Genomic DNA, 12,281 nt, shown 5'->3' with positions numbered 1-12,281 from the left:
GAGAACCCAAACCGGGTTCCCTGCAGGCAGAAGGCTCTGAGGCCAAGTACCTGCCTCCTACCAGAGAAGGTGAAAGCAACCAATGGAGGCAGGATGCAGGTGGCATTTGCGTTCAACCTATACGGCCGGAGGTGTCAAGACGAGGGACCACGAGGGCTCCCCGTGGACCAGACAGAGGTGGCGTGAGAGAATGTCTGTCCTGACAACAACCCCCAGGAGGAGCAGAGGGATCTCAGCAACACGAAGCTGCATTCCTGGGTTCTGAGGAATGGTAGAAGCGTCTCTACCAGCTGGAATAGAGACATGTTTGCTTCCTGTCACGGACTCTCTGGAGAGAGGCCCGCAGAGACAGGAATCACCAAGATCCCACAAAAAGATCCAGGAAGGTCTGTGAATCAGCACTGAACACACACCCTGAGCATACCTACCTGCCACCTGTCCCCCGTGCCCACTCCCTTCTACTCAGGTAACAGAGGGCCTGAACTCTGCTTAGCCAGCTCTGCAATCTCCCTCCCGCACCCCATCCCCGCCTCCCCACCCCTGGCCACACACACATCGTGCTGGCCTGGACTGGACTTAACTCAAGTCCAGAGTTTTGACTTCTAACTCAGATAGGACATGCTATTTCTCAATTGAGATTTTTGCCTGCAATCTAAAGTGACCAAAGGATTGTCTGTTACTCAACAACGAGCAGAAAAATCTCACTTGGGTCAGGGCTCTCATCCAGACCATTTTCACCTTTGGTTGCACACTGGAGTCACTGAGGATCTTAAAAACAGAAAATGTGAAAGCCTGAGCCTCATCCGGGAGCCACTGAATCAGAATTACTGGAGGTGGACCCTAGAAATGTGTGTTAAATAATGAAATCACAATTAAAACTCCCCAGCTGATTCTAATGCACAACAGGGAGCCGGGCCCTAGTGTTCAGGAGCCAGAAAAGATTATTCTTAGTGAATAAATAAATGTTCCAGGGACAATGGAAAATACAAACGAAATAAAATTAATTTGATTGTTACAAGCCGCGTTCCTCAGCATGCTGGAAAAGATAAACGCTATCGTTCCCTAAATTTCATTTGGAAACTACAAGTTGAGTTTTGTGCTTTAAACGTAACCCAAAAGTGACCTGAGCAGAGTTCACTTCTAACCGTGGGATCCAAAATGATCAGTCTGGTGTCTGGAGTTTGGGAAAGTCTTTCCTCCCGTTCTCAGTCACTGGCCAGGTTGCCAGTGATGAACAGATGGGAAGGCACCGGCTTTGTGTCTGGGGCCCTGCTGATACCCGAAGGTCTGAGAACACCTGTCCTTCCTCGTTAGCACCCTGGCTGGGTCTGGTTTCGGAGTCTGCAAGGTCCCGGCACTCTGGAGAGACACTGTAGGGCGATCTTTACCGACGGCCTCACACCCTGTGGGTGGCACCCTCTTGACCTGGCTCCAGGTCTCTCTGCCCATCCTTTCTCCACGCAGAAAGCAGGAGAGTGTCTCCCACCGCATCCACGGTTTCCATTGCAGGCAGTAATAAAGGCAATCAGGGCTGTAACTCCATTCTTCACCAAAAAGCTCACCAACTTTTTGCTTTAGGGACTTTTTTTCTTTGTCTTTCTCTCTCTCTCTCTCTTTTTTTTTTGTTTATTTATTTATTTTGAGGGAGAGAGAGTGGGAGAGGGGCAGAGAGGGAGGAAGAGAATTCCAAGCAGCCACCGTGCTGTCAGCGCAGAGCCCGACATGGCTCTAACTCATGACCGTGAGATCATGACCTGAGCCGGTATTGAGAGTTGGATGCTCAACCGACTGAGCCATCCAGGTGCCCCTCTTTGTTTTTATTTCTGTTTTAATTTCTTTCAACTCTCTTCACTTTCTATCTACAAATAGACAGTGAATTCCTTTGCAAGGTGACTACTCCACAAAAGTCCCAGTTCTGAGCTGAGCTGCCATTTTAATTCTCCTGGCTGCATATGGAAGAGTAACCCTACTTCACTGATCCCAGGCTGCCAGCTTCCTCATAAGCCAGTTAACTTGCAATGCAAAAAACAAAATAGAAAAAGAAAAGAAAGAGAAAAGCAACTCATCCAAAAAAAAAAAAAAAGAAAGAAAGAAAGAAAGAAAAACTGTAGCTGAAGCATCTTATCAAAAAGATTTGTAAAAAAGTAAACTTCTTACCAATTACTATGTGACAACAACAGAAATACTGAAATACTGAAGGAATATAGACCTACACTTCACTTGTCATCCTAAACTTGTAGACTTTAGGCCGGCAGGGAAATATATAGAGATTTGTTATTTGTTTATTTTTCTTCAGTTTTAAAGGAGGGTAAGAGGGAAAGGAAGCAATTCTTTAAAAGGCCATTATCTGTATGCTATGGTTCCAAATCTCATAAATACCAAAGATTCTAAAACACAAGCCAAGTGAGGTCAATCTCTAATTGGTCACACTGGTTTATGGCCCACTAGGGCCATTTATATCCACTATCACCCTGGACCAAGGCTCTTTTATTTCCATTTCATTTATTACTCCCTGATAGCTGGTCCTTGAGTAAATACTTAAAGAGGAAAAAAATCATTTCTAAAAGCAGATATCTCTATTTTAAAGACTTGACCAAAACAAGTAAACAAACAAGAAGAAGGAGAGAACAAACATCTTTATAAAATTAACCTCAACTTTTATTTTTGGTCAGTGATGATTTTCTTTAAAGGGAGTATTTGAGACACTAAGTTATTCTTGTACCAGAAATCACTTCTTTCCTATCATTAGTGAAGTTAAAACTAACAAAAGTGATCCATAAAAAGGAGGCCACATGGATGAGAAGAGTTAAGCTCTACCAAAGACTGGCACCATACAGAAATGTTCCAAAGAAAAATACATCAAACCTCTATGTTAAATAGAAGTTACTGGCTTCCCCCTGGAAGAACTGAGCATATATATCAAAGCACACAAACCACTTCTAAAACTTTCCAATGCCAGACCCTCACCCTGAATCAAGTTCACCTCCCAACGGTTTCAAAAGGCAGCTGCTGGCAAAATTCAAATCAAGTCGGAAGTTTAGTGAATAGTAATATGCCAATGTCGGTTTCTTACTTTTGACAAACATACCACGGTAATGAGAGATGTTCACGACAGTAACAACTGGGTGAGAGGTGTCCAAAGACTCTGTATTGTCTTTGCAACTTTTCTGTACATCAAAAATGACTCATAAATAAAATGTTTATTGAAAAACAAACATAAAGCAAGTGTGCCCAAGCAGAATCTCTGGATTTAACGATAAGGCTGTATTCCCCGAAACACACAGGAAGAAAGAGAGTAATCTAGAGATTTACTACAGCAAATGTAGCCAAGCAGCTCAACTCTCAATTAAGAGGAAGATTTAATGGAAAAGACAACTGCCAGAGGTGTCTGGGTAAGGCATCCAAACTCAGCTTGTTTTATGTGCTCCTGAAAGGCTGTTTGTAAATCAAACTCACATAATTCAAATAACATTTTGAACATGCTAAGGAAGTTTGTGCACTTAAAAAGCTATTTAATACACACCAGTGTAATGACAGACTTATTATGTAATGGGCACTAACTACATTCTCACTACTTGCTGAAGGGGGCTCCGTATGCATCATCTCTGTCCGTGGGACTGCCCTCTGGGCCCCACAAGCACATGCTGCCCACGCAGCCCCTGCCCCACGGGCCGCCAAACTGCTGTCTTGCCTTCCCACTGCCAAGCCATCTTTGTGTGGCCCTCACGAACGGAGAATTATTACAGCGAATTCTACTCATGTACAGGTCCCAATGTCCAAACAGGCCTCGGCCTCCACAGTGTCATCCAGTATCTGGGCAACAAGACCCAACAAGTAAGAATACTCCACCGGACAACAGCATCAGAAGCAGATGAATGCACGGCAATTGTCCCTGCTGTTGCTGGGGCTCACATTGCAATTTGCCTGCCGGCATCCCAAACCATTGGTCAGATGGGAACTATTACCTCCTAGAAAAACAATTCAGGATCTGATAAATGAATGACACCACTCAGCCCAGGTAGGCAAAACATTCTAAGAAACTGGTTTCTCGTCCACGGTGAGAGGGCAGGATTCTGAATTCCAAGCGGGTAAGGGGCTAGAAAATACATCTTCGGTAGTTCATGAGCCAACCAAACACGGTTCACCTACATACATCTTGCATGAGTTTTGCCATGATGGGTACAAAATGTCACTGAACACTTGAGATAAAAATAATGTGCACATCACACTACTGTCCAAAATGATTCATTCCCCCCGCCCCATCACTTCCCTGGGAGTATGAGTCCCTGCCCCTGGACTTGGCTGTGGCCCTATGGCTTCCTTTGGCCAGTGGCATATAGCCTGAAGAGACCACGTGCCACTGCGGAAGCTGGGCCTTGAGAAGCTTTGCCTATTTCTAGTTGCCCTCCTGCCATCAGCACTTGCCACTCAGAAGCAGACCTCCTCTGTGGCTGCCATTGCTTCACCTGCACCCCAGAATAAAGACATATGGAACAAAACCCCAGCTGACCCACAAGCAAGACTAAATAATGGTGTTTTCCGCCCCTGGGTTTGCAGGTGGTTTGCTGAAGGCATGATTCTGTCAATAGTTGAGTGATACACCCTATCCTCTCCCCGGATGCACAAGCATCAGGTACTCACCATCTACGATTCCAGGCCAGCCCATGAAGTGAGCAGAAATCTGTTTCTCATCCTTCCCATACTCGTTCTTGGCTACTAACTTGTAGTCCCCATTGTTCATGTGAGTAGGATTATCCAGCTGGAGGCAGCCATGGTACTCCGTGTGATTGGTAACATGGATTTTAGTACAGATGTACTTGGACTCATTCAGTATCGCCCCGTTATAGAACCACTGAAGAGCTGGTTTGGGGTTGCCTTTCACAGTGAATGGAATGCACCAGTGGTGGTCTGAGGTTGGAGATTCGAGAAATGTGATAGTTGGAGCAACTAAATTGAAAAAGAGAAAGTTAATAGCATCAGAAGGCTCAAAATTCTCCCCATCTCCAGATATCTGTGTCATCAGGGGGTATCTTATTCAACGAACTGTTTGGTTTAAGAAAATACAGGACCAGCGACTCTGGAATCCAACAATATTTCGAATCACCATCAAGGCTGATCGAACTCCCTACCGACAGCTTCAAAGAGACTCTTTTCCTCATACTTAAGACCCACGAACCATAGTCGTTTTTCAAATTCCGCAGTGTGAGAACCAGCTCCAAACAGATCGCAGAGATTTCTGACAGCAGAAAGGGTTCACTGGAAGTCAACTTTGGTTTCTAATACATATGCTTTGATATTACGTAGATTCATCACCAGAAAGCTGAGGGCCACTGTTTCTGCAATACTTCACTCAACAACACAAATAATGAAACAACTTTGGAAATCTTGCCTGCGGCACGGATCTCACACAGCTTATCTAAAACGGAGCAAACTGACCAAGGCGGGGACTGCTGCTGCCAATGCTGATTGATTATTATGAAGTATGATCCGCTGGTACTTTTCACTGATTGCCAATAGCAAATGCTCTTTACAAGTATCACATTTCATAACAGTACGCTGCACTTTTGCTAGGATTTCAGAAGCCAATGTTTTGATCCTTTTTAAATGTCTGGGGTTCTGTCCAAACCTAGACAAACAACCTAGAGACCACTTTAGCTTGAAAAATAAAGCACTTTACGCTTTGGGGAAACAAACACTCAAGTAGCATTTTTAAACAGAGTACTTATCCTGAGTGAGGGTATTTAAAATCCCCCATAATTGTTTATTTTATTGTGGTCTGACTTTGATAATGATACAATTAAGGACTAGAAAATACCTCCAGAGCCCTAAGAGCATCATTTTTCAGGTGAGGAAACCCAAGTCCAGCGAGGGTAAATGACTTGGTCAGTTTTAGGGAGCGAGACGGATCTGGAACAAGGATCCGGGTCTCCTGACACCTAACCCCGCAGCCCTTCCGTCCTTGCTTTGCTTCCCAGTTGTACATGTTCATCACACAAAGAGGGAGAAAAGTCACAACTTGCTAACAAATACACTTTGACCAGGCTCACTACCAAGCCTATCTCAGTTGTTAAAATTATTCACCATTTATTCCTTCTATTCTTTACCTAGATTGTGATAGATAAGGTCAATTCTTCAGACCATGGTGAACACCACAGATATTAACTGAGAGGACTTTGAATTTGAACATCCTTATTTGTAGTTCTGTGTTACAAATACAAGGACCCCAGTGGGGTAGGGGCAACAACTTACCTTCCTCCCACCAGCCCAGGCCCCCAAGCCCAGGGCCCACATATTCCTTCCACCATGCTCAAATGAGCTTTTGGTGAGGTGTTGATTTAAGGACATAAAGTTGGAAGCTGGTTGCGTATGTTTGGGGATAGCATTGATTTCAGGCTTCTGGGTGGGTCGAAATGATGAGAAATTATGAGTCCAGTACCTACTAGGCACAGAGGTAGTACTGACAGTGACAAAGGACTTACAGTTGGTGACCATAATCATGCACTCCAACAATCACACACTGAATGTGCGCCACGGGTGAACCTTAGCCAGTGTATCGATACCATGTGTCTACGCGTGTATAATGTGTATTCATACACACACACGTGCACACTCGTGTTTCTCTCATCCAAACCCTGACCCAAATACAGTAACGCCTCATTAATTTATAGCACGCCAGCTCAGAATTTGGAACAATGTGCAAAGTATATGTGATTTGTACCAAATACATGTTCACCCTAAACACCACAATCTGGAATGTGAAGCTATGTATTGTGTTGTTTACAACACTGGGAAATAACACACGTATGCTGAAGAAGGATTAGTGTCCTGTATCTTAGTTGCAATGTATACAGAGATTTAAAACAATAATAAAAATGTTCTGTGGGTAATAACAATTTTCAATAACTTAAGCAGGACACCACCAACCTTCCCACAGAAACCTGATGTCAAACTAATGAGGTTTTATTGCATTGACGGCACAATTGGGTGTTTGTGAACAGCCAGCCTGATACTTTAGGTGGTATAACTTTAAATCTTCATATGGCTTTTATGGAGAAAACAATTTTAGGAACTGGTTTGGCAGAAATTAAGCTAAAACTTATTAACAAGAGAACGATAACCAGTTCAAAATATGTTCTATCCAAAAAAAAGGTTGGGGGGAGGGGAAGGGGAGGAAGGCACAAGAGGACAAGTTTAAGATCAAAAAAGCAGCTTAAAAGAAAGACATGCACCAGTAAGAGGGATGAGAAGAAACAGAACATGTGACAGAGGCTGATATCTCTTTAAAAACTGCACACAGAACACAGCACGCCCTTTTTTTTCACACACTTCAGCAGCACCCAGAGTGCCCAACGACAAATGCAGGTGTGTCCGCGATTGTTTGCGATTAAAAACATAGGCCGGTCTGATTACGTACAATGTACAGTGAGGTTGACAGAATCTTGGTCTTCTCCTACAAGATTTTCTGCCACACAGGAGATCTGCTTTCCACTGTCATCAGATGAAATGTTAGTTATCCTTAAGGAGCCCTGTGTGTGGCTCGTTTCATTCTACAAATGAATTAACAGACAAAAATAATCTTTATCACAACTGATGTCAAAGTGAAAAGATTTGGGGTGTCTCCCCCTAACGAAAGAAAGAAATCTATACCATTAGAAAAGGTTTGGGGCCAGGCAAAGGAACCAATCAGGAGCTATTCTAGTTCTCTAGATTACAATGGTTTAATGCGCAATGCTGATTTAATCTTTGAATTCTTACCTGCCTTTCTCCAAGGGAAAAGAGCCCAAGGAGCGCCCCTCACCTTGCTCACAGGGTCGCAAGAAGCTCACCAGAGACACAGAGACTCTAATCTAGTAGGTATACACAACGAAAATGCAAACCTGCACTAGTCTTTGTTAACTAAAAGAATAAATAGCAAGTAAATGTACTTCAAACACAGTGTAAATTTCTCTTTGTGGCCCTATAAAATATTAAACGATCATCACTAGATTAATACAATCTCAAGTTCTGAGACACTCTCATCTCTCTCTGAACACAGAGCCAAACAAAAGCCTTACCATATGCTTGGAAACCAGATTACCGACATCCCAGTACAAATTCGGAACTGGATCGCCTGAAACACTGCAAGATAATGTGATAGACCTTCCCTCCTCCACAGTGAGGTTAGGTGCGGCCAAATTTGCTGATGGCAAACCTGCGGAACAAGAAAAAGTAAATGGAGATACATGTAAATAGTTCGATGCATTATCAAAATAGCAACAAATTGAAAACTCTTTATGCTTTAGAACTGGTAATTATTTACTTTCTGAGACTGATTTATGGTGATCTGAAAAAGTGCCAGGTTGGTAAGCTTTACAAATTTAATGTGAACCAAACAATATGAGGTAATAAGATGTGTAAACAAATTTTGCACATTTCTTAAAAATACTATTGCAGGAGCACCTGGGTGGCTTGGTCAGTTGGCGTCCGACTCTTGGTTTCAGCTCAGGTCATGATCCCGCAGTTTGTGGGTTCGAGCCCCACGTTGGGCTCCATGCTGACACTATGGAGCCTGTTTGGGATTCTCTCTCTCTCTCTCTCTCTCTCTCATTCTATGCCCCTCCCCTGCTCACACTCACATGCATGCACGCATTCATTCTCTCTCTCTCAAATCAATAAAAACTTAAAAAAATGTTATTACTGCAAAATAACTTTTTACTTTAAAGAAAACTACTTTATAAAACTATGTCTTCTCTTTCACTGTTCTACAGTTGCCAATCTAGTTTTTGTTTTTTTTTAATGTTTATTTTTTGAGAGAGAGAGAGAAAAGAGAGCAAGCACAAGGTGGGGGGAAGGAGCAGAGAGAGAGAATCCCAAGTAGGCTCCACACTGTCAGTCTAGAGCCCCATGAGGGGCTCGATCCCAGGAACCGTGAGATCATGACCTGAGCCGAAATCAAGAGCTGGGCACTTCGACTGAGCCACCAGGTGCCCCGATAACCCAGTTTTTTATAGTCAAAAACAAAAGGGTGCAAGGCATCTATGTTTTTTGGATAAACCAATTTTTTACATTAAGTAATTCATAAACATAACCTCACTACCAGACCTCAATTTTGAAACAGATTATGGGGAAAAAAAAAAGATAGTTTTAAAGCATTCTTCAGACACAAAGCCTGACCATCACAGTATTAGAATGTTCCGAAGCTATAGAAGTCATAGCCAAATATCATAAGAAAAACTGGTTATTGTAAACTTCACGATATGATAAAAAAACAAGTCATGTGGATCTATACTTTCACATTTCAAAAGCTAGCTTTTCTTTATTGGTGCCATTATCACTTCATTAAACTATCGCACCCAGTGGGTGTTTACACTGCTTTCAACCACATGGGACTCATAGTATTTTCTGCATGAAGGCGCGTCCCAGTGAGTGTAACGATATGTCACGTCCTGCCTGTCAAGCTAGTCCCGCACTTGGTATCAAAAACTCTGCTTGGGACTGCATTCAGCCCGACAGCTGTGTCCCAAGGACCTATGACACATCATTAACTCAGGAGTAACCCAGAGGTCAGAAAAGGCAATTCATCTTCAAGAGCTGTTGAATTGCCCTATTTGACCCACTATCTTCACAAAACTGCCATACACCCCTCGCCTACGATGCCATCCCCACTGACAAAGCCATTATTCTTTATTACTGAAACCGGACTGGAGCAAGGTTTATACAGGGTGGGTCTCAGGGTGTCCCCACCCCTGGCAAAGGACTTCCCAACAAGATCCGGCTGTCAGTGGCCTGCGTGACCTCTTCGGGACCTTTCCTATCAGCAACCAATAGACAGCGATGTTGTATCTTTCACAGGGTTTCAAAAAGGCCCCTAATACTCTGAGTTTCATACTCCAAGGTTTTCAATCTCTGTTGTACTTTTAGCTTCTGAGGCTCTTCTTTTGTTCCTGAATGGTCTTCTATTTTTATGGCACCCTGTCTTTGTTTCATGGGTGCGGTATCTCCTGATCTCTTTGAGACGTCAATAATCTTTTGAATTTTTCTTCTCTCCGCATCAACACTGTTTCTCGCAACTTTTTTTTTTTTGTATCTGTTTGTTTGGTATTTGCCTCTCTGATTATAAGTTTTTCTCAAACAGCGGGTATTGTTGGCCATTCACACATCTTTAAGAACAAGGTATGAGACATATTGTGCATTCAACTGCCAGCTTCGTTGTAGAGTAGTATTAGTGGCCTTCTTAAACTGGATACCACCTGACCTTAGTATCATTAGATCACTTTGGGACGAGGTCTGGTCACGTTATTCAGATAATGCTCTACCAGTGTCCTGCCCGGAAGAGGAAGAAGGATGGAAATATCAATATTCAGTATGTAAATCCATCATTTTCTCTATGGCTCTCACAGCCTCAACCCTTTCTGGAGTTCCTGTTAATCTTTGTTTGATCCTCTTTAGCGAATAAACTTCCCGGGGCACCTGGGTGGCTCAGTTGGTTAAGCTTTCAACTTCAGCTCAAGTTATGACCTTGCAGTTCATGAGTTCAAGCCCCGCATCACGCTCTGTGCTGACAGCTCAGAGCCTGCAGCCTCCTTCAGATTCTGTGTCTCCCTCTCTCTCTCTCTCTCTCTGCCTCTCTCTCTCTCTCAAAAATAAATAAACACTAAAAAGAGAGAGAATAAACCTCCAGTTTTCTGCTGTGGAGGGAGGGGTGCAGTCAGTTGGAACGTATGGAATGACAATGGCTTTAACTGCTCTACAGGGAACTTGAAGCACTCTCCTGTGTTTGGTTCTCCCTGCATTCCTGCCTCTTTCTGAGCCTTGTACCAGCTCTGCATCCCAAACCAAGTGTCCCCAAGCCTTTGCTGCTGCCAACCCGGTAATCAGCATTCTCAGCATTTACTTCAGTTTCTATTCATCCGTCTGCTTTCCAGCTTGCACCCTTCCAGGCCTTGTTGATTCCTCTCCCATGTTCTTGGACTTCGAGATTTATCTATTGATTCTGGAGGGATCACAGAGCCAGGGCCTGCCCTGCTGCCTGTCCTCAAGGTTATGACCTCTTCCACCAGCCAGACTCCACCAAGAGAGCCTGGAGGCATCCCTTTTGGCACCTTGAATACAAACCTATGACATGAATTTCCTACCTTTTACAAATGCATGTAATAGTTTGGAAATCCTGAGCAGAAAAAAAAAAAAAAGGTTAAAATAGAGATTCTCAGTAGAGAATGCTGTGCCATAATCTTAATTTCTCCTAAAAAATTTAATTTAGTTTTTTTTTTTGGTTAAGCCTAAATTTATATGATTAACAATTCTAAAAATGTGTGTTTAATTACAATAATAGTAGTAGTATTTATTGGGCATTCACTGAACCAGAAACTCTTTTCTAGTACTGTATTTTTTAATATTAATTTATTTATTTGGGGGGGAGGGGCAGAGAAAGAGGGAGAGAATCTCAAGCAGGCTCTGTGCTGTCAGCATAGAGCCCAACGCGGGGCTTGATCTGATGACGGTGAGATCATGACCTGAACTGAAATCAAGAGTCTGATGCTCAACCGACTGGGCCACCCAGGCACCCCTCTAGAGTACTTTAAATGATTGTTTTATTTAATCGTTACAAGGAATCATGGAGTTAAGGATTTGTCCTCATCTGCTTAACGAAGAATATGAGTCCTGGAAAAGTCAAATACATCTTCCAAAATTGCCCAAGTACCTGTAGACCTGCGATATGAACCCAAAGTTCAAGATCTTCACCACTACACTGTACTTCCTTCGCAGACTGAGTACATCCATTTTAACACAGAACATAAATACCAATATGTATCCATAACCTAAGAATTTAGTTCACTTAAAAAATAATTACGTGTCTATTTGTGAAGGAAGAATGAGTCTCCTTTATTTATAGAGAAATTGTATCACCCTGTCATAGCAGTCTCCAAAGGAATCTGTGCAAAATTGGCCAAGTCTAGATCTTTTAAATGTAAAGTCTTCCACAAATGAGTAAGCATCTGACTCACGTTAATTCTAAAGCATTAATATGCTGGCCAAAGATTCAATAATGGAAAAAACAATCTGTACTTGAAATATCACTTGAGGCTTAATTAGCACAATAAAAATGAATTGGGATGCATGAACAGCCAAGGCAGGATAAACCATTTGCCAGGCACTACTTCCTGGCTTAATAAGATTTGAAATCGGCACAAGCACAGAGCAAAGCTCAGCGAAGCTTCCAACAGCTTCTAGCACTACTGTCATGGGATCCTGATTGAAGCTGCAGACGTGTCTTCCTCTTGCACTCAGAGAAACCTGACTAG

At 42.9% G+C, this 12,281-nt stretch overlaps 1 protein-coding gene across 6 annotated transcripts in view; it reads right to left on the bottom strand.

Moving 5' to 3' along the window:
• The window catches only part of NTRK2 (neurotrophic receptor tyrosine kinase 2), a 338,528-nt gene that overhangs the window by 279,745 nt on the left and 46,502 nt on the right, over window positions 1-12,281 (bottom strand). For all 6 annotated transcript variants that reach the window (XM_043565698.1, XM_043565699.1, XM_043565700.1 and 3 more), the window contains 3 exons: window positions 8,055-8,191; window positions 7,415-7,547; window positions 4,642-4,947 (listed from right to left, as the gene is read on the bottom strand). In XM_043565698.1, the coding sequence (XP_043421633.1) occupies window positions 4,642-4,947; window positions 7,415-7,547; window positions 8,055-8,191 (576 nt within the window). The remainder of the gene's footprint in view (window positions 1-4,641; window positions 4,948-7,414; window positions 7,548-8,054; window positions 8,192-12,281) is intronic.

This window comes from Prionailurus bengalensis, chromosome D4, assembly GCF_016509475.1.
Source record: "Prionailurus bengalensis isolate Pbe53 chromosome D4, Fcat_Pben_1.1_paternal_pri, whole genome shotgun sequence".
Lineage (NCBI taxonomy): Eukaryota > Metazoa > Chordata > Mammalia > Carnivora > Felidae > Prionailurus > Prionailurus bengalensis.
This window is presented reverse-complemented; position numbering and strand designations above follow the sequence as displayed.